The 21,369-nt window shown below is 50.8% G+C and overlaps 8 protein-coding genes across 8 annotated transcripts; 2 read left to right on the top strand and 6 right to left on the bottom strand.

Annotated features, from left to right (window-relative positions):
- Positions 1 to 1,626: 1,626 nt before the first annotated feature.
- BO66DRAFT_464658 (putative 5-oxoprolinase) lies at positions 1,627 to 5,963 on the bottom strand (the record flags this gene model as incomplete). The annotated part of the gene is made up of 8 exons (XM_025652471.1): positions 1,627 to 2,447; positions 2,511 to 2,712; positions 2,766 to 3,044; positions 3,107 to 3,213; positions 3,278 to 4,377; positions 4,437 to 5,598; positions 5,657 to 5,842; positions 5,921 to 5,963. The coding sequence occupies 8 exons, from the start codon at positions 5,961 to 5,963 to the stop codon at positions 1,627 to 1,629; spliced, it is 3,900 nt and encodes a 1,299-aa protein (XP_025498213.1).
- A 504-nt stretch (positions 5,964 to 6,467) lies between these two features.
- BO66DRAFT_415945 (flavin-containing monooxygenase) lies at positions 6,468 to 8,593 on the top strand (the record flags this gene model as incomplete). The annotated part of the gene is made up of 7 exons (XM_025649569.1): positions 6,468 to 6,769; positions 6,828 to 7,040; positions 7,108 to 7,265; positions 7,322 to 7,417; positions 7,479 to 7,615; positions 7,689 to 8,055; positions 8,127 to 8,593. The coding sequence occupies 7 exons, from the start codon at positions 6,468 to 6,470 to the stop codon at positions 8,591 to 8,593; spliced, it is 1,740 nt and encodes a 579-aa protein (XP_025498212.1).
- Positions 8,594 to 9,218: 625 nt separating this feature from the next.
- On the bottom strand, positions 9,219 to 10,493 carry BO66DRAFT_464656 (putative 3-hydroxyisobutyrate dehydrogenase; the record flags this gene model as incomplete). The annotated part of the gene is made up of 2 exons (XM_025652470.1): positions 9,219 to 9,668; positions 9,729 to 10,493. The coding sequence occupies 2 exons, from the start codon at positions 10,491 to 10,493 to the stop codon at positions 9,219 to 9,221; spliced, it is 1,215 nt and encodes a 404-aa protein (XP_025498211.1).
- A 901-nt stretch (positions 10,494 to 11,394) lies between these two features.
- On the bottom strand, positions 11,395 to 13,021 carry BO66DRAFT_444063 (putative allantoate permease; the record flags this gene model as incomplete). Its single annotated transcript, XM_025651565.1, has 2 exons — positions 11,395 to 12,478; positions 12,654 to 13,021. 2 exons carry the CDS (start codon positions 13,019 to 13,021, stop codon positions 11,395 to 11,397), a joined length of 1,452 nt encoding a protein of 483 aa, XP_025498210.1.
- Positions 13,022 to 13,598: 577 nt separating this feature from the next.
- Positions 13,599 to 15,263, bottom strand: BO66DRAFT_385591 (PLP-dependent transferase; the record flags this gene model as incomplete). Its single annotated transcript, XM_025646148.1, has 5 exons — positions 13,599 to 13,863; positions 13,930 to 14,019; positions 14,082 to 14,324; positions 14,432 to 14,906; positions 14,970 to 15,263. 5 exons carry the CDS (start codon positions 15,261 to 15,263, stop codon positions 13,745 to 13,747), a joined length of 1,221 nt encoding a protein of 406 aa, XP_025498209.1. The 3' UTR covers positions 13,599 to 13,744.
- A 297-nt stretch (positions 15,264 to 15,560) lies between these two features.
- Positions 15,561 to 16,808, top strand: BO66DRAFT_385587 (dihydrodipicolinate synthase family protein; the record flags this gene model as incomplete). Its single annotated transcript, XM_025646147.1, has 2 exons — positions 15,561 to 15,956; positions 16,036 to 16,808. The coding sequence occupies 2 exons, from the start codon at positions 15,561 to 15,563 to the stop codon at positions 16,573 to 16,575; spliced, it is 936 nt and encodes a 311-aa protein (XP_025498208.1). The 3' UTR covers positions 16,576 to 16,808.
- A 4-nt stretch (positions 16,809 to 16,812) lies between these two features.
- BO66DRAFT_385585 (NAD(P)-dependent oxidoreductase) lies at positions 16,813 to 18,253 on the bottom strand (the record flags this gene model as incomplete). Its single annotated transcript, XM_025646146.1, has 3 exons — positions 17,690 to 18,253; positions 17,290 to 17,621; positions 16,813 to 17,224 (listed from the first exon to the last, which is right to left on the bottom strand). The coding sequence occupies exons 1-3, from the start codon at positions 17,861 to 17,863 to the stop codon at positions 16,813 to 16,815; spliced, it is 918 nt and encodes a 305-aa protein (XP_025498207.1). The 5' UTR covers positions 17,864 to 18,253.
- Positions 18,011 to 20,645, bottom strand: BO66DRAFT_464624 (uncharacterized protein; the record flags this gene model as incomplete). The annotated part of the gene is made up of 7 exons (XM_025652469.1): positions 18,011 to 19,468; positions 19,594 to 19,665; positions 19,728 to 19,965; positions 20,029 to 20,277; positions 20,334 to 20,397; positions 20,458 to 20,485; positions 20,547 to 20,645. The coding sequence occupies 7 exons, from the start codon at positions 20,643 to 20,645 to the stop codon at positions 18,158 to 18,160; spliced, it is 2,061 nt and encodes a 686-aa protein (XP_025498206.1). The 3' UTR covers positions 18,011 to 18,157.
- Positions 20,646 to 21,369: the final 724 nt, after the last annotated feature.

Below are 21,369 nucleotides of genomic sequence, written 5' to 3'. Positions count from 1 at the left end.
ATATCTTTTCTGCCGCCCCTTGAAAGCCACTAGACCCGAAGCGAGGCAGTTGTTGTGACCTTTCTCCAGCTATCGTGCTCCACGCTCAGACCTCCTGTACCCTATCGATTTCGCGGTCAGAGGTGGTTATTACAGAAGGAACTCCCGTTGCGGCTTTGCTGTGGGTCCTCGTGGGAAACTATTGATCGACTTGGCAATGTCAAGCTTACCTGGGCATCGGTCGGGACTCGGAAGGTGTCCGAGATACTGAGTCTATATGCAGTTAATAGGAATGGTGTGGAGAACCTCGCCCAGATACGTGTCGTGTCTCTCCGTATGGTACTCATTGTAATGCATGAATGTATAGGTCCAGATCTCGTGCTGGTCGAATCTTCAGGTCACCTCTGACAAACCATTCCCTTCTGTGTGATGGCTCTCTGGATTTGACTTACCCACCTCATGCTATGCACAATAACATCACCTGGTGGCGGGTAAAGATAAATCCGCGGCAACCGTGGTGGAGGAAATCTCTGTTGCCATTGATATAGATAACGTGCGCCTAGAGTGGGGCCGGATAGGCCTTAAGCTTATTCCCCCCTTGGTCTGCGAACGGATCATTCCCCGACCAATCGTTGAGCCTTTTCGAGTTGAAAGGGAAGGAGGGGGGGGGGGGGGGGGGGCAATCAAGATATAACTTGGTCTCTCTGAGCGAATTCGGACACACTCAGAGTCTCAGAGTTGACAAGACAGGCCACGCTCGGCCTCACCGACTAGGATAGAGGGTGCAGGTTGAATTGCTTCAACCATTCTGACCCTGAGTCTTTCGTTCCTGGTTGCCAACGTCGGACGATTGGGAATGCGACTGGTCCTTCTGCGGTATTTTATGGACTTGAATCAGGACGGCTTGAATTATTCGTGGCCGAAGTGCCACCGAGCCGTTGCCGGAAAAGGCATTAGTGTGAGGAATGCAGCCCGGAGCCCCCTGTGGGCATTCGAAAGATGATTCCTCGACAGGGCTCTACAGAGGTAACTCGGTCCGCGGTGAAAATATGAGCCCCACTAAGGGCCCTAGGCAACATTGAATTACTTAGTGCCAGCCGATGTTGTGAGATGTTGACCATATACGTATCCAGAACTGCAGAGCATCACCTATGTTCAAAGGTTTGATCACGGAAAGCCTTCAATAGCGCTCTGATCTGGCCACCTTTCTGCCCTATCTTCTTGTTCCATAGACACAACATCATTTACAATCTACGATCCAAGAGGAGCTTATCACACCACTAGCGCGTTACAGTTTGACAAACTTGGTTTGTGATTCTTTGATTCCAGGCCCAACCACGCTGATATGTCACATTCAAGCAGCTCTCATGAGGAGAAGAGATTTCTATGTCATATCTGCGACAGGGTCAAAGCTTTTCGGCGAAAGCTTCAAGTGCGAAGTCCTCCCCAAAAATAAATAACTCATCTGTCGGATTTCAATGCATCTAGAGCGTGCACAATCAAGGAGGCTCTCATGTCTGGTGAGGCGCTGCTACTGCGCCCTAGTATAGAGTTGGCGTCAATTGGATGATATCTAAGAAGCACCATCTCAGGATAGACCTAGATTTGACAAGCCTGAATTTTTCTTACTTTGGTGTGTTCACAGCCTTAAACCTGTTCCGCCAGAGTCCGATTTGCAGCCACACTGCCATTAGCCACGGGTATAAATGCGGGCATAACCATCGAGTCGTCCTTTTCTTTGCTGACCACCTCTTCACGGGATCCATAGCCACCACCACCAGGGGTCTCGATCATGAACCGATCGCCCGGTTGAACCTGGACCGAGCTCTTCCCCCCGACATTGACCCGGCGACCAGCCTTCGTGATCCAGGTATTCTTCCCCCGCTGGCCATCTTCTCCGCCGGCCATTCCGTAGGGTGCGAAGCTCCGTCGTTCCGAGAGAATCGACACCGACATGGGGAGCCTTGACTCAAGCTCCCGGATCACTCCATCGCCACCGGGATACCTGCCCGCCCCACCGCTGCCGTGACGAAGACTGAACTGTCGCAGAAGCACCGGATATCGCCGTTCGAGCGACTCCGGGTCGGTGATCCGCGTGTTGGTCATGTTGGTGTGGACGCCTCCGGTTCCCGCCCAGCTGGGGCCGGCACCGCCGCCCCCGGCGATGGTCTCGTAGTATCCGAACCCATCCTCGCCGTCGTTGCCGAAGGTCAGGTTGTTCATGCATCCTTGGCTCGCGGCACACACACGGAAGCTCTTGAAGATGACGTCCACGATGCGCTGCGACGTCAGCACATTGCCGGCGCAGACGGCCGCTTCCGGGTTGGGACACAGGAGCGAGCCCTCCGGGATGACAATCTTGACGGGCTTGACACAGCCATGGTTGAGCGGGATATCCGAGTTGACCATGCAGCGCAGGGCAAAAATGACCGCAGAATTGCAGATTGCGATCGGAGCATTCCAGTTTCCTGCCACCCACTGGGTTAGAGCTTGATGTCCAGACTAAACGGAAGGTCGGTGAATGTTCTTACCGTATACTTCTGGACCAGTGCCGGTGAAGTCGAAAATGGCGGACCCATCGGTAGGGTTGATTGTCACTTTCAGTTTGATCGGGGTGCCGTCGTCCATATAGTCCACGGCAGAAATGTCGTCTGCACCGCGCTCATGCGCGAGACGCTTCAGCAGAGTGCGCACGGCCATCTCGGCTGCATCTTGAATTGCACCCATGTAGACCTATTGTTGGTGAGCTAACTTATTTCTTTTCTTGCGCGGTAGTTGGCACGTACCTGAACGACCGGGAAAGAGTACTCTTCAATGAGCCGTTGCATGAGACGAGCGCCGCAGTGGTTTGCGGCGACTTGGGCCTTGAGATCAGTGACATTGTCCTGGAACCGTCGGGACCCGCTACTGCCTGGGTAACGTGCCGGCTCCACGCATAGAACGCGATAGAGCTCATCTTCATCGAAGTGACCCGCACGAACCAGGAGGTGTGAGTTGAAGATAGCACCTTCTTCTGCGAGTAGCTTTGACATTGGTGGCATCGAGCCGGGGAGCATCCCACCCACCTATAGCGAGAGGGATATTAGTGGGTGTGATATCAAGCAGTTTCAAATTAAAAGATCCTCACGTCAGCATGGTGGCCGCGCGAAGCGGCCCAGAATATAATTTTCTTCCCAGCAGCGTCGAAGACTGGACTAATTACCGTTAGGTCGGGGAGATGAACACCCCCGTAGGCTTTGTTGAGAGTTAGCGAGGGGCATTGACATGGTCTTGGGCAAGGGTCAGCTGATACACGTACCTGGAGTATTGGAAAGTAGCACATCCCCATCTTGCAACTTTCCCTGCCACTCAGCAATCTGCGACCGTACGGCAAAGGCCATACTTCCAATCATGGCTGGTACATGAGGGGCGTTGGCGACCAAATCCCCTTCCGGTGTGAAGATTGCACAGGTGAAATCTAGTCGCTCCTTAATGTTCGCGCTGGTGCTGACGTTCTGCAGCACGCGGCCCATTTGTTCAGCCACTCCCATGAACCGATGGCGGAAGATAGAAAGCTGAATTGGGTCGATGGTTTCCGAACTAGTCGACTTGGAGTTTGGTGACTCGATATCAAGAATCAAGCTGTCTTGAGCGACGGTCGCCTTTGCATCTGGACTGACAACGATAGTCTGCGTTTGGTCGATTATCATCGCGGGTCCTTGGATTTGACTTTCCACAACAAGAGTATCAAGCTTAAAGACAGGAGTGTCCACCCAGCCCAGCGAGCTAAAATACGTGGAAGCTCTCGAGCTCGGGGTAGCCTCCATTGTAGCAGATGTAGAATGTGAGAGAGACTTGGCTTGGAGACGCGAGGAGCTTTCCTGGAAAACACTGCACCCAATTGCGCGGACACGGATGGTGTCCACATACACGACACGGTTCACAGGAGTAAATCCAAATTGCTGATGATGTGCATTTACAAATGCTTCTTTCGCGTCACTAGTGGGGCTATCCCAGGGTATCATGATGGAGGTTTCACTGCCATCGTATCTCATGTTCAAGAACCGGCAAGCTTGGACATTGTTGAATGGCTCCATCGTCTTGCTACGTCGGGCAGTCTCGACGAGGTTGTCCAGGGAATTATTGAGAGCCTCAATAGTGGACTCATCAAACGCCATCGTGCAGACTCGCTCTTCTTCATGCACTACATCTGCTAGACCAATTCCATAGGCAGACAAGATGGAGGAATATTTGTGGATGAGCACACGTCGGATACCGAGATCGCTAGCAATGGCACAAGCGTGTTGGCCACCCGCGCCGCCGAAGGAGGCGAGATGGTGTTTGGCAACATCGTGGCCCTTGTCCAGGGTCAAGCTCCTAATCGGCCCACACATTGCCGAATTGGCGACTTGGAGGAAGCTTTTGAGCAGGTACTTGTCAGCGTAAATTGCATGCGTTAAAGACGTGCTATCACTCACCCATCTGCGACTTCGGCCCATGTAAGTGACATGCCGGTCTCCTCGTTTATGACCTGGGTCAGGTCCTTAAATTTATGGAGAACGATGTCTCTGTCTAATGGCTCGTTTTCGTTCGGACCGAAGACCGATGGAAATTCTTCAGGAATCAACCGACCGAGCGCGAGGTTGGCATCCGTCACGGTCAAGGGACCACCTTTGCGGTAGCAAGCAGGACCAGGATTGGAAGAGGCGCTCTCCGGTCCTACCGACATGAGTCCATCCTTCCAGCTCAAGATACTGCCGCCGCCCGCGGCAATTGTATTGACATTGAGTTGTGGAGCATGAATGGTGATCCCCGCCGTCGTGGTCTCGAAGATATGGTCCAGCTGGCCGTCATATCGACTCACGTCAGTGCTGGTTCCTCCCATATCGAAACCAATCACCGGATTCCGAGTTTCGGGATCGAAGCAGGTCCGCGCATAGCCAATCACGCCTCCTGCTGGCCCCGACAGAATGGAATGAAGCCCCGAGAGACTTGAGGAAGGGACTAGACCTCCATCGGACTGCATAAACTCCAGTCGTGTGCGACATTCTTCAATGTTGGGAAAGCTTTGTGAGAATTGTTGAAGGTATCGTTTGATGCTCGGAGTCAGGTATGCGTCAACAACCGTGGAATTACCGCGGGGGATGAGCTTCGGCCTTGCAGATGTCTCATGTGAGAGCGATACATTGTCGAACCCAATCTCGAGCGCTAGATCTCGGATCTGAAGCTCGTGCCTCGGAAAGCTGTACGAATGCATCAGACACACTGCCAGGGAGCGGAACCCTCCGTCGTAGATTCTCTGGAGATCAAGTCTCGTGCTAGCCAGATCTAGGGGCTGGAGCAGGTGGATCATCTCCCCGGACTCTCCCATGACCTGTTCCACGGGCTCAGGGGATGGCAGATGTATTCTTCGGAGATCCGAGTCGCTGCAAGCCTGCACAGTCACTCGCTCTCTGACTTCGAAGGCGTTTGAATATAAGGGTAGCGGCCGTCGGATGGTCAAGTCAAACATATGTGGCCGGCTTTGCGTACCGATTTGAAGAACATCCTTGAAGCCTTCAGTTATCAGTAGGGCTGTCTGCTCGCCTTTCCTCTCGAGTAGGGCATTTGTTGCAACCGTGGTGCCCATTCGAATCCATTCTGTTGCCAAAGGCGCTTAGTACTAACACCAAACGAGAGAGAGAAACCAAAACCGTACCGACGTCTTTCAGGTCGAGCTCTGTTCCTCGCGGAATGGAGGACTTGTAGTATTTCTCGAGGACGCGACGGATTGCCTCGGTCGGCGCATCCGCATAGTTCTTCGGATCCACCGACAGGATTTTGGCGACAATATCCTCCCCACCCTCGACTTTGCAAATACAATCCGTAAAGGTCCCGCCTCGATCTGGTCATCATAGTCGAAATCAGCAATGGGGACTGCTCAATTGATAATCCTGACCTCGAGTACTCGCTCGAGACTCACCGATTGAGATGCGCAGTGGCTTCGTGTCTGTGCTTGTGGGCATTGTGATTAGAGGTGTGAGGGGTGAGGGCTAAGAAAATGCTTGTTATGCGTATGTCTCGGGCTTGAATGATGGAATGCGGAGCAAATATGTTGTCTCGTTCTTGGTGGTGAAAGGCTATATACCCCAATCGGCCCAACCCCATCACGATAGGAGTTCCTCCGTCTGCTGGATGGAGATAAGGCGATAAGGGAGGTTGAAAAGAGGGGGATGTTCGGAGAAAGTTCCGCAGTGGAGGCGGGGCTGGCAAAGCAAAGTGGACTGCTGGTGGAGCTCCACCCATCGCGCGAGATGTCAATGTTGAGATCTATCGATTTTACTCGTGATCAACCAAACACAAGGCGCAAGTCTATCGGACAATTTACAAGACGCGCCGGAGAACCAGCCGGGGCCATAAGAAGGTCACGGAGCCTAGTTTCTGCATAGTATATATTCTCGGTCGAGCCGAAGCACTTTTATGTGAACCCACGCGGCAGATCAAATCTTTAACCACTGTTTTCTTTCACCATGGGCTCTATCGGCGATTACACCACAGCGAAGGTTCAACCTCATGAACCTTACGAGATCATTGACCAACCCAGTCGCTCGGGTCGCAAGATCCGAATTATTGTGATCGGAGCGGGTGCAAGCGCATTGAACTTTGCGCACGATATTGACCAGAGCACATTGGACATCGAGTTGGTTCTGTATGAGAAAAATCCCGAGATTGGGGGCACTTGGTTTGAGAACCGGTACCCCGGATGTGGATGTGACATTCCCTCGGTGAATTATCAATTTTCATGGGCGCCTTCTCCCGACTGGACCTCATTGTACGTATCGACAAGACTCCATCTTCACCGACTGATTAGCTGACGTGAGCCGGTATAGTTACTCGGGCGCCCCGGAGATTTTGAAGTACTTCAAGCGAGTTGCGGACGAGCACGGATTGCACAAATATATTCGCCTCAGCCACCGAGTCGTAGGGGCATCGTGGAATGAACATGACGAAAAGTGGCATGTGAAGGTTCAAAGAGGTGACAATCTTGATGATGTCTTTGAGGATCGAGGTCACATCCTGGTCAACGCATCTGGCGTCTTGAAGTCAGTTGAACCACTAACTCCTCAGTGCATTGACTGAGCCACAAGCTAAACTTTCTGGCGTGAATAGCAAGTGGAAATGGCCTGCCATCCCAGGGCGAGAAACCTTTCAGGGTACGATGCTTCATAGTGCGCATTGGGATGACCAAGTTGAGTTGGAAGGGAAACGCGTGGCAGTCATCGGCTCAGGATCCTCGGCGGTGCAAATTGTTCCAACCATCCAACCAAGTGAGTTTTACCGGGAGAATTGATTCGATATTCGTTTTTCTCACAGAATAATACAGTGGTGTCGTCCCTGAAGTGCTTCATCCGCAGCGCATCTTGGGTGACTGCGGGATTTGGCCAGCGGTTCGCAGGAAAGGGGGGGACGAACTTCCAATGTCAGCCTCCTTTGGCCCTCTTCTGTGAAACCCACGGCACGACGAGCTAATGGCCCTTCAGATACTGCGAAACAGAAGAAGATACTTCAAAACGACCCTCAGAAATATCTGGCTTATCGAAAGAAGATCGAATCGGAGCTCAATTCACGTTTCCGATTCATCCTCAATGGCTCGGAAGAGCAGGCCAACGCAAGAGCGGTACGATCTGATCCCGTTCGCAGTGGACGCAAGAACACACCCAAGACTAACTATGGCTATGCGAACCGATCAGTACGCGGAGAAGGACATGCGATCCAAGCTCGCCAGTCGGCCTGATATCGCTGACCACATCGTGCCCAAGGACTTTGCCGTGGGTTGCCGTCGGCCAACCCCCGGGAATGGATACCTCGAGGCACTCTGCAGCGACAATACCGAGGTCGTTTCGCAGTCAATCGCAGAGATCACCCCGAAGGGTATTAAGACCACCGACGGTGTTGAGCATGAAGTTGACGTGATTGTGTGTGCCACTGGATTTGATGTCAGTTGGCGGCCATCGTATCCTACAATTGGCAGGGAATCCCGCAGTCTTAGTGAACAGTGGAAGGAGATTCCGAGGACCTACCTTTCCATCACCGTCCCCCACTTCCCCAACTATCTCAGTAAGGATCCAGTCACCTATAACGTTTCTCCAGGGGACACAGTCCGCTAATAGGATTTGCATCATGGATAGTCTTCAACGGCCCTTTCGGCCCATATGGTCACGGAAGCTTTCTCCCAATTACAGAAACCTTGTCGCGTCACTTCCTCCAGATTCTCGAGAAAATGTCTTCGGAGGGTGTCACCTCCTTTGAACCCAGAGCCGAGGCAGTCGCGGAATTCTTCGAGCATCATAGGAAATTTATGCCCCGCACAGCGTGGACATCCCCATGTCGTTCTTGGTTCAAGCAGGGTACCGTGGATGGTGAGGTCATGATGTGGCCGGGCTCCAGGATCCATTTTTTCGAAACCATGAAACAACCCCGGTGGGAAGACTACCATCTTCGATACACGACAAACAATCGATTCGGATACTTAGGGAATGGGTTTGCCGCCCGCGAGTTTGATGGAAGTGATCTGTCTTGGTACCTCGGGACTTTGGAGGGTAACGAACGGGCCTACCTTCCGGATGAGGATTTTATAGATTTTATGGTGTACTAGATCTGGTGGTAGTATCTACAAAAACCCATGTTGACTTGCCTTCTTCCTGAATGCTCGAACGACTTTGTAGTCATCAAAGAGACCGACAAGTAAATAGTACTAAGGGCGCACACCGAAGTACCTTCAACCTCTCGGAAAATGGTACGGTTGACCACCCAGACGAAATCCTTGTGTCTGATTGACATAGCCCCTCCCACTATCAGTAACATGTAATTGGTTCCTCGGATAACGCATATTATAGGCACTTCAGCGAGTCTGTTTCTCCGAACAAGTGGAACTAAGGCATAAATCAAGTCTGGAAAAGCCCAATCTTATCGAGACGCGACTTCTCCCCAAGTACAGTACAACAACTACGACCGCAAGGCTCACGACAACAAATGTAGTGTTCTTAGATCAGTTGAACTGCCAGAATTATGTGATGCTCGTGACGTGATATTTGCTATCTCAATCGAATCATAAGGCTACCGGGCCCCATAACACCTGCAGCGCTGCTTGACTCTCGTCTCCTAGGCCACGGGCCACACCCTGTTGCAATAGCTGCAGCGTAGTCGCTGTAATCGGTAGAGGGTAGTTGTAGTGCTGAGCGAGAATTGTGGCTTGCTTCTGAACATTGAGTTAGCAGATGTCACACATGTGCAAGGAAGAATATACTGACCAGTATGTCCCTTGACTGTGATAGTGTACGTGGTGAAGCACTTTGTTGTCCCATGATTGTCGCGGCGACTGATTCAAAGCTTTCGCTTGCACCCGCTGCGTCTGAAATTATTGGTTTCAGAGCCTTGAGTGAAAGACCGAGTTTGCTCCCAAGGGCAATGGCTTCAATTGCTGCAACGCCGTGAACAATCTCCAGCATTTGGCAGATAAGCTTCGACTTGCGTTCATGATCAGCAGTGTGGTCTTTTCGATGTGTCGCCTCGGAAACTAGTAACAGATCCTGAGGAACAAATATTCGCACTAGGCCAGAATCATCTTCCTTGTCGTAACCAGCCCGTGCAGCAAATTGATAGAGACCCTCCGCGGTGGAGGCGATGTACAATGGGAAGTCCTCATTGAGACCTTCCGAAGTGACAATCCGCTACGACAAGGGTTAGAAATCTCGAATACCTACGATAAAGTGCAAGATGAGCTGACATACCATATCTTTGACGAATATGCTGAGAGCAGAGTGGGGCGACCAGTCATCGCAAAGCATGTGCGGCACTCGGTTCTCAAACATCCAACTATGGGCAGGACTTTCCAACACACTGTCATAGAATTGCTTTGTATTCAATCCCATAGTCGCCGCTAGTCCCATCGCCTCTGCTGCCAAGGCGATATGGACGCCCGCAAGATGCTGATTGATAAGCTTGACTTTATTGGCACTGCCGAGGCCCCGCTCGATTGTGTATAGCGTTTGGCTTAGCGACTGCAGAATTGGGTGGGCAAGGCTTAGGGCATCCTGGGGTCCCGATGACATGATTGTCAGCGTGCCCTGAGCTGCACGGAGCACCCCGCCAGATACAGGACAATCGATCAGATTGACATCAGTCCTCGAGAATTTATTGTGGATCTGGTCCAAGATCTTTGGTGGGAAGCTCGGGGCAACGGTGGAGCATAATATGATAATTGCATTCTTCTTCAGACCGAAGATTGCACCGACTCCTTCGGTGAAAAGTACCTCCTCTGTCTGCATGGAGTTGGCTACCATGCAGATGAAGACATCGGCATCTTGAACGCATTCTCGCGGACTTGAGGCGGCGGTGCCGCCCATGGCCAGTAATGTCTCGAGCGACATGGGATTGACGTCGAACCCACAGACGGGGAACCCATCGTTGAGCAGTTGTATGGCCATACCCCTACCCATTGCGCCGAGACCGACAAACGCGATCTTGGGTCTGACATTGACAGGTGGCTTCGCCATAGTGTTTGTTCTGAAGTGGAATGGAGGCCGCGAGAAATGGGTCGGGTTCGACGGCTCACGGTTGCATCAACGCCACGGAAAATGCAATATTGACGGTGGTTTTGGTACCTCCTGGATCAAGTCTGGCGTCTAAACTAGATTTCTGCCCCTTTCTGGGCCATTTCAAGTCTCCCAGACGGACTGTTCGGGTGAAAGACAGATTAACCCTGCCACTCCACCACTCCATCACTCCACCACTCGACCACTCCACTTCACTCCACCTCGCTCCACATCGGTTCACTCCACCCGCCTGTTATCCCCTCACTTTTTGCACTACAATAGACGCACCCTCACCTCCACCACAAACATCAAGTCCTGTGGTCAAGTAGCACGGACGTATTCCAGATCCTGTGACGCGTCACAACTCAATTGGAAAGAGGGGAAGGAGGAGGAGGATTCCTGAGCATGATGCGCACCCGAATTTCTCAGTCCAGCGTATGAGTATGGCGCTTACCAGAATAATCGAGACGGGTTTTTGATTACATGGTAACTCAGAGGAACTCAACGGCATCCCAATGTCCCATTATCTGCAGAATAATTGCTGCATAGCCAGGTGGATACTCCTCAACTCCTCGCCCGCACGTCCATTAATCCGCTGGCAAGTCCACCGAATTGCACATTTAGCAGGAAGACCGCCAACTCAGCCAAACTATTTGACAAGATAGCCCACTGAAATAATAAAACCTTGACTCATTGGAGTTCTTCCGCTTGCTGTAGAGAGATATAGTAACAGCATGTTAATTCGAGAACCGCTACAGCAAGCCAAGAGTCACAGATCCTCGCTCGATATCGAGCACGCTCTAAACACAATGATAAAGGCGATCCTGTCCGTTCTCAAACTCTACCGCCCGTGCAAGACCCATTACAGAACATAGCGGAAGGCCGGTTGCTCGAAATCCGTCAAATCAAGGAACTCAGTGCCAACAACAACGCTCTCACCGTCGGGGCTGGAAGGCGCCTGTCGGTCACGTCTCTTATTCTCCAGAATGTTCACCAAACGAATACCCAGTAGGGTCGCCGCTGCAAGGGCGTACATGACGGCTACCATCAGCTTGCCATCAAAATACTCGGGCGCTTGGTTCGAGCGGAAGGTCTGCGGTCCAATCCAGTTTCCCGCGGCGTAGGCCAGTATCTGGAGGCCATTTACTGTGGCCTTCTTCGTGTAGCCCAGGGTATTGTTGGATATCATCACCATGACCAAGCACCAGGAGGTTCCAGCAGCGCCGATAAAGTAGTAACCCACCAACAGACCAACTTTGGCATGAAGGGGAAGGACAATCATCAAGATGCCGCCCACCATGGGTATGAGAATGGCGATGATGGCAAAAATGGTGCGATCCAGGAATCTGTCGGACAGATATGTCAAACCTAGCTTGCAGACAATGTCGACAAGCCCCATTGGCATATTCAGCAAGAGGGACATGCGACTGGAGAAGCCGAAAGAGCTGATCACGAGGGAACCGAAGGTGGTGATGCCCCCATTGGGGATATTCATCAAGAGCGAGAAGAGCACGTAGAGATACGTGCGCGGATCACGAAAGGCTTCGAAGAAGTGGGCCCATTTCCAAGTATGGCTACCGATGCCTTGGAAATTACCCCGGATGCGATCCACAGCAATGAGCTTCTCACGATGGCTCAGGAATCTGGCGTGGATCTGGTCGTCGGGCATAAGCCAAAAATATAGTGCGCCGGTGAGAACGGTAGGGAGGCCCAGCACGAGGAAGAGAATCTTCCACACCGCAATGGAAGCCGTCTGCACCCCCGACAGTCCATACGCAATTGCCGCAATCAGGATCTGAGCGAAGCCGTTGCAAGCAAGCCAGAAGCCCATGCGCTTGGCCTGTTCATCTTGCTTGTACCAGCAGGAGGTGAACAGCACGAAGGCCGGAGTGACTGTCGCCTCGAACGCGCCGAGGAAAAAGCGGACGCAAAGCAGGCCGGCGTAACTGTTGGTCGCGACGTGACAGAGGAGCACGACACCCCAGATCAGAATGTTGAATGAGGTATATTTCCCTAGCGGAAGTCGGCGTAGCAGATACGTGGTGGGAAATATATACCAAAATCAGCATGGACTAGGGTACAAAGGCATAGGCATGGAGGGAGGCGTGCCAGGGTACATACTCCCAAAAGATGTATCCAGCATAGAAAATGCTCGACACCCAGCTGTATTGCTGCGAGTTGGGGTCCAAGTGCGTGTCCTCGCGGATCCCCATCAGGGAGGCATAGTTCAAAGACGTTTTGTCGGCAAATTGGATCAGATAGACCCAGCACAGCAAAGGCATCAGAACTCGATCGATTTTGGACAACACTTTGCGGGACTCTTCGGGCGTATATTCGATCGCTTCTGCAGCCAGAAACTGTAGGGCTGGGTCAACGTCTCCTGTGCCTCCATGCTTGATCTCACCAGGCTGGACTTCGGTGTCGAGTTGCTCCACGTCGTCATTTGGTGCAACTCGAGAGACCTTTTTTTCGCTGGGTTGGGTGGTCATACTGCCTTTTGTCACACTCATCTGATCCATTAAGTTAGACAATTTTCAGTTCCCGGACTCATCGTCGCTCCTTAAATGGCCCCTCCTGCTGACCCGATAAGAGTGGAATACAAGACTCCTAGATGTCCAAGACGTATTAGTTCGCTCCAAAGATAGACATTTTGCGGGGGGTGGTGGAGCTCCATCAGCCGGCAAGTTCTTATCTTTGCTGAAACCGAGTAGATGATGCGGGGTTGGCGTGGATTCCCGTAGATAAGACCTAATTTCCGACTCTCCAGCGAAGAGGTGACCTTGAAGTAGCAGTGGAGGTTGTAATAAAGCACTACTATACAGGTTGAATAGATAGTATAGATTTAAACAATCCCAAGACACTCTGATTAATCATGTCTCCATGTACGCACTACCTAACCTGCTGGTCCTGTATTAATCGTTCACAGCGAAATTAGAGGTTGCGGTGATAAGAGGGAATTTACGTAACAGACGCTCCACATAAATATAAGAGACAAATGTCTTCCACCACGGTGCTGCCTTTGGTTGAAACGCTTGGGTTGAATTTCACAGTACCGTACATAGTCAACCCGACCCGAGATTCGAAATAGAGCATATCAGTCGCTTTGACATAACAAAGTCCAAAGTCAAAGGATTTCAAGCACAGGAATATGGCAACGTCAGTGCACCAGGGTTGGGCACAGACAAAGTTTGGTCAATGAGCGTGCAATTAAGCTACTCTTCTGGCTGACAAACAACCTGATGGATGCACTCGGCCACATACCGCACATTACCCTCATTCAGACCAGCTATAGAAACTCTCGAGCTTTCGGCCATGTAAATGTGATATTTCTCTAGTTTCAAAATGCGTATAAGCTTAGACCAGTCTTGTAGTTATAGACTCATGGTGATCGGCTTACCTTTTAGGTAGTGAACTTGCTCGGGTGTAAGACCGAGCACGCAAAACATGCCTTTCTGCTGTATGATTTTCCTCCAGTCGCCCGGGGTATCTGTTAAAAGCATGAGCTACTGGGCTCACAATCTGCCGACAAGGGGAAGGTCTTTGCGATACCTAGCGCTGTCAATTCATCACATAACTGCTTCCTCATTCCAGAAATGCGCGAGCTCATCGTGGTAAGATCACGCCGCCACTGAGACGATAGGCCATCGTTTGCTAGAATTGCCGTGACGACACGAGCACCGAATGCCGGAGGATTAGAGATTTCGCTGCGAACCAACTGCGCCAAACTTGACTCCACATTATTGGCGATGTTATGGTTGCGTGATACAAAAGCACACAGCCCGGTCCTCTCGCCTATGAGAATGCGCAGATGCATGTTAGAAGGGGATGGAGCATTGGATTCGAGCTCCGACTCTCAAGTGACTCGACTGAAATAACACTCAGTCAATGGAAAAACATACCATAGAGTCCCATACTTTTGGCGAAGGAAATACAGACACCCATTTCCAGATCCAACTCCCCAGCAAAGTACCGGATGGCATACGCGTCTTGCTCGTAGTCTCCGGACGTCAATCCCAAGTACGCAGCGTCAAACAGAGGGAATAGGCTTCTCTCCTTCATGATAGCAGCGATCTGTCGCCACTGTTCTGGACTAGGATCCCACCCAGTTGGATTGTGTGCGCTAGCATGAAGCACAAAGATTGACGATGGGTCTGCCTCAGTTAAGGCTTGAAGTAGCGACTCCATGTCAATCCCGTCCCTCGACGCATAATGGAACTCTCGAACTGAGAAGCCCACTGATTCGAAGACCTGTCTGTGATTGGACCAGCTTGGATTGGTGATATAGACGGTTCGATCTTGACCAAGCGCCCGCCTGAGCAACATTCCTGCCACGTGTAGTGCTCCGGTACCCGATAATGCCTGACAAGAGGCGACCTGTAACGACATGGTTAGCAAGTGGAATCTCTCGCGGCATCAAGACGGTTCAGGATAATTCACTCGACCCCCGCTAATAACGGTGGACTCCTTCCTGAAGACCAACTCCGTAACTAGTTGGCGAAAAGGTGGATGGCCCAGGATTGGAAGGTATTCGTGGTTGCAATTCTTGATCGCATCCTTGGCTGCTTCGACCGCTGGGAGTACCCAGGGATTTCCTTCGCCATCTCGATAGGTACCTTGGCCTAGATTCACTTTGCGAGTGTCTGGGTCGGCTATATAGGCTTTGGTGAGTTCGAAGATCGCGTCCGGTGGCGTATAGGCCACGGTCGCAAAGACTGAAGACTTCGATGACATTGCACAGGGGAATCAGGAAGAGGGAAAATGACAAGGTGAAAACAAAAGACTTCAAATCGGTGGGGTGACTTTGATCTTTCAATGCGCGGGCGCCCTGTCTTGATAGCGAGTCGAGTTGGAATGACAAACGGGTGGAGCTCCACTCTACGTAGGGAAAACGAGATAAGAAGCGTCATCAGCGTCGATAGGTCGATAGATAAATCGATGATCCTACGACAGATTGGCTCGTTAGTTCTAATCAAATTGTTCTAAGGTCAGAAACCACAGTTCCCTCAATTCCAACATTTGGCAACCGCCATGGCTCCACAGAAGCCGAATTTCGGTGTATACACACCATTGGTGACCTTCTTTGCCAAAGACGAATCTCTTGATCTTGGAAGCACCTTGACACATGCAAAGCGTATGGCTGAAGGCGGTGTCGCTGGACTTGTTCTCCAAGGCAGTAACGGCGAAGCACCACATTTGGATCACGACGATCGCAAATCCCTTGTTCGCGCGGTGCGCAACCATCTCAACGGGTTGGGGCATGCGCAAATCCAGCTGATCGTTGGTTGTGGCGCACCCAGCGTCCGAGATACACTGACGCATATCACCGAGGCTGAGGAGTCTGGCGCCGACTTTGCATTGGTCTTGCCCCCGTCATATTGGGTCGCAGCAATGACCCCTCCTGTGATCGAAGGGTTCTTTAACGAGGTATCTATGAATTCTTTCTCGCTTCTTAGTCACTTTAGATGAACAAGTCGGACTAACTCACTCTGATTCAACCATACAGGTAGCATCCCGCTCCCCACTTCCAATCCTGATCTACAACTTCCCTGGTGTCACCGGTGGTATCGACATAAGTTCCGACTCGATCATCAGGCTGGCCCAGTCCAACTCCAATATCGTCGGTTGCAAGCTCACCTGCGGCAATGTCGGTAAGCTGCAGCGTATCTCATCCACCCTGTCTGCAGACTCCTTTGCCGCGTTCGGAGGAAAGTCGGATTTCTTCCTGCCCGCCTTAGTAGCAGGATCCAACGGAATCATCGCGGCTCTTGCCAACATTGCCCCAAAACTGCACGTGGAAGTGCTGAGAAGATATGAGGATGGTGACATCAAGGGTGCGCAAGAGCTCCAATCCCGGCTCAGTCATGCAGACGACGCCCTCGTTAAAGTGGGCGTGACTGGTGTCAAAGCCATCGTGTCTCATTATTTCGGGTATGGTTCAGGGCAAGGACGTAAGCCCCTGGGATGCCCTACCGTGGATGCCTTTAGTGCAAGTATTCTGGACCCCATTCAGAGGGTGGTTGATCTGGAGAAAATGTGTAAATAGGCCATGAACCTGCGGTGTAAAAGCAGTTCAATAAAATAAATGATGGAACTCATTCATCTCAGCCACGATCGCAAGCTTTATGCTGTATAGCCGATGCAGGTTTAAGTAGGCCTCAGGAGGACGTGGTTATGCTCCAGCTGGGCATGCCCCGTAGACAGCGAAAACAATCGGCAAGGAAATGCCGATTTGATAAAGTAAACATGAATGAGATTGTTTAAAAACTTGACAAGAACTATACTAGGGAAGAGATTCGTTTCCCTGCCGACTATTCGCACTCCAGAATGACAGCCCCGCCTCTAGCCGCGCAGTGCCGTAGATAGCCGAGCTATCCAAATTCTCGCCGGCATACTCGCGTGCAGTGTTCAGCCGGTTAGACGCCGCTTCGAGTGTGCATAGGCGGGCATTACAACTGTCGGCAATAGACAGAGCATGTTTCATGTCCTTACATGCGAGCGCGGCGGCGAACCCAGGCGCTGTGTCTAAAGGAGGTGCATAGGCTCCACTCGTGATGCGTCTGCTGTAACTCTTTAATACCGGCCCAAACATGTTGCCAATAAAGTCTTCCATCTGCTGGGTGCCCACTCCTGCGACCTCGGCAAAGACCTGTGCTTCAGCGATGACGTCCATGAAGCTGATGACGAGGATGTTCCTTCATTGAGATGACAGGTAAGTGAGTGAAGGTTGACCAAGGGAGGAAGACGTTGATGTATTTACCCCGAGATTTTGAGGAGGCTTGATTTCCGCACATCTTCTCCCATATCAATAATGCTGCGTCCCATGACATCCATGATTAGAGGTCGGACTCGCTCGACTGCTCCAGTAGGACCAGCCACGGCGAATATGAGATTTCCAGCAGCTGCTATGGGGCTTGCGCCAAACACGGGTGCTGCAATGAATGTCGCACCGTGGCCCTTGAGATGCCTCGCTGCCCATTCGGATGTGTCTGGGTGAATAGTAGACGTGTCAACGAAGATCTTACCCTCGAGGGAGATCCTGGTGGCCGCAGCCGCTTCCAGGAGGTCTTTCAAAACATCGTCGGTGGAGATCTTTGAAGTTGTTAGTGTCTTCTTGAAAGCCGGATGTTGGAAGCCGATCCAGCAAATGCCGCGCGCACCATTGTGAATATAACATCTGATTTCTGGACTAGTGCACCGAACTCTGCTTCAGGCACAGCCCCTGCATCACGAAGAGCATCTCCTTTGGCAATGGTCCTGTTGCTGTATCGAAGCGGAGGCAATTCTTTTGCATGCAAGTATCTCTGGAGGTTCAATGACATGCCAAGACCCATGGATCCGAGGCCATACTACGGCCATCAATCATGGTGGTGTCAGTCACGTGCATACAAGTGGGATCCGCTATTTGAACCTACCCAGCCAACTCGGGGGGTTGATTGACTCATTCTTGTTGAATTGCGAATCGAAATTAGTGGTCGAAAGAACTTCTGGGAAATTATGCGGGAGATGCACCGAGCCCTTGCGGTTGTCTTAAATGGACCATGGCTAGAAGGCGGCCGCGCAGATAGCCAAAGCGGGGTATCAAGCGGCAAAGCGTGTTGGCCAAGTGGAGCTCCACATGTCCACGACTATGAGGTAGCGTCGTCGGGGAGTTCTCTCAGTACAGCTAACATAGACGGCCCAATACTCCACACAAGTCGCTGCTGACAGAAGGACTTGACCATGTCTGCAAATAACACCTGCCCTTCCTCTAGCAGAGTAGAAACGGTATCCCGGTCCGTAGACCACAAGCGTGGATCGCGAACCCCCCGATCTTGTCTAGTGGCCGGGGAGTACCGCAAGGCGGCTTCCATGAGTGCGTTGAAGATCAGCATACATGGCTCGGATGTCCGTGGGAGTTCGTTGAATGTATTCAAGTGGTCACGGATCTCGGTTGTGGCACGCCTGAGCGCTCCCCAAATACACAGAAGGATTCCGTAGCTGGTAACTGTGACCCACGGTGCTTCATAAGAAACCCTTTGCGGGTCGTCGCCGTATATGCTGGCGAGTGCAGCAGAAAGCTCACTGAGTAAGGATAGCACACCTTCATTGCCGCCAGGTCGAGGTGCCACCCAAGGTGCGGATCGTCGAACCGCGACGAAGTTACCTCGCATCAGATGGGTTGAGGCAGCCAGGCCGGCAATCAAGCTATTATCAACGATGCCTCCGATCAGTAGCTGATCAGGCCGACACAAATTGACTTGAAGGGATACAATAAAGAGCTCGTTTGTTCTCCATTGAAGGAATTGGGGACTGTCACTCGTGCTAGCCGCGTCTTTCACAATCTTCCCGATGTTACGTATGGCCATATGAACACTCTTGGTTTGGCTTTGCGTCAGGATGTGGAAGGGGTTCGGGTCAGAATAGCTGGGTGGCATCTGGTAGTAGCACCGTGTGAAGTCCCGCACCAAAGTATCTAGATTCGCCAGCACGTAGAATGCTGCGATCGGAGATGCTTCAAGGACAGAGGTTAACTCGGTTCCGGGAGCTTCAGTCATGAGTTGCTGCGTCGCCATTGTCAGGGAAGCTGCTGCTAATCCGCGAGGCTGGTGGAGTAGATCGTTGGTAAACGTCAAAGCAGAGACACCGAAATATTCGCTGAATCTCCGAATCCATATTTCAGGGTCTTTAGCCTCCCAGAGTTTGGTTGGGAAAGGAAGCTCCCATCGCAGTTCCATTGAAGACATCAATGGCCGGGAATTGCAGGGTACGAAAACGTGTGAGTCGAGGAAGAGCAGCGTGTACAGCGCTATTCGCGTGGACTCTGCGGTTATATAAGAGGTCCATCGAGTATACACGGTTTGCGGTTGCTCTGTGCGCGGATAGTCGATGTCATACAACCAAGACCGTGACTCTGGCATGACAATTTCTTGATGTGAGAGACCGACCTCGCGTACAGCCTGAGTTTCGATGAGCCACAGTTCGACAGCACAGCAGACCAGGGAGGAGAGCTTGAACCAACATCAACAAGTTGTCGCAGCATGTCCCGTGCTGTCCGGAACTGGGATGCTTCGCCTGCATAGACCCCATATATCATGTGAAGTATCCAGGCTTGCACCACCCAGGGTTTTCGTATATTACCGCATTCATTGGAAATCTATCTCGACATTGATTAGTATCCCAGCACATAAGGCCTAGAATAAACGGTGTCTCATGTACCATATTTCGAAGTTCCTGTTGTCCACTTTGCCATGTATCCCGACGCCAGTACACACGTGCTTGGGCTTCTTCATCGTTGTATACAACTGTCGAGCATAAGCTGCCTATCACAGTCACCGCTTTGAGCAATAGCTTTGGTGCCGATGATACTGTAAATGTAGGCCGATGCAACAATGGCAGAGACGGATGAAAATGCTCAAAGTAGTGCTTGACATTTACTTCCACGTCATAGTTGCCCCTATCAGTAAAGCTATGGTAGTTAGGAACGTTCCCCGCATGCATGGCTCGTTAGAAGACATACATTGACGAGGACATTATGTATTCTCGAGGAAGACTGGTAGCAAAGGAGCTATGTTCCTCCCAGAAGTCATCATGAGGTATAGCATTTGCGGCCAGCGCCTCGGTGGGGGTCAAGATATCGGTCGCAGCTACAAGTGGGGTCGTGTCAACGACTGGCTGGCATCTCTGCTGCAGACTTGTTTGCGGCGGAGATACATGATTAGTAGATGCTTCTGCCTGGCAACGACCCCGGTGCCTTCTTAACACGTCACTAGAAGCTGGTCATTAATACTAGCGCAAGATAATTTTTGCGAGAATGCAAGACACCTTCTAGTAAAAGCCGCATGACAGCCATCGCATTCGAAATCATGGCCCAAGGCACGATGATGACCTAAATTGACAGCAATCACTATGTGAAGGTCTGTTTCATTCCTGGAAACTCAGAACTTACGAGCGCGCTTATGCCGTCGCAGATTCTCCTGTGGACATGAGTTTGGCATGAAAAGATCTAGGTAGTCCAGGAAAATCCATATTACTTACATTTCTGGTGAATGTTTTGGGACATTCATCGCATGGGAATGGTCGACGTGAACTGAGAGCCTGGCTCTCTGCTGGGCGCTTTCCGTGATCACCCGCCATTTCAGAAGTTTTCAACATTCGACGGGTTCCTGGATGGTATCATGTGTGTTCAGCAATATACACGTTGATGATTGATGTAAACGAGGGGGCTGGAGGCCAATCGGGCCTCAGGCAGGGTACCCCTTCTTTCTTCATCACATGACTGGTAACAGCATTAACTGTGACTCGTTTGAGGGGATGCTGACGGACCGGAACAGCTTTTGTTCCGACGGGACAATCACAGACACCTCTCAGCTGTATAAGTGGGGTCCTTGAGTCATATACAGTAACATAATCGGTAAGTCGGTAAGCGAGTCGGCCATGTAAGCCAGTCGGCCATCTATATATTGTATATATAAAGCTGATTTTAATCTTTAAATAGTTTAACAATCTTAGAATATATATTTTAAAAAATCTGTAATATATAATCTAAAAACTTATTTAAGATAATAACTTAGTTTATTTTCTTCTAAAATCTATTATTTACCAGTAGCAATTCTCTAATAAAGTATTATTTTTATAAGATATATAAATAGTATATATAAAAGCTAATAAAGATAATTAAAACTTTTTCTTCTATAAATAAGAAGATTATATATATATAATATTTAATATTCAGTTTTAAAAAGATTTAATAGAAATTAGTAAAGATAATATAACTTAAAAATCAGCTATTTTATATATAACACATAGATGGCCGACTGGCTTACATGGCCCATTTGCTTACCAAATATGTTAACTAACT

Source organism: Aspergillus aculeatinus, assembly GCF_003184765.1.
Source record: "Aspergillus aculeatinus CBS 121060 unplaced genomic scaffold BO66scaffold_81, whole genome shotgun sequence".
Taxonomy (NCBI): domain Eukaryota; kingdom Fungi; phylum Ascomycota; class Eurotiomycetes; order Eurotiales; family Aspergillaceae; genus Aspergillus; species Aspergillus aculeatinus.
This window is presented reverse-complemented; position numbering and strand designations above follow the sequence as displayed.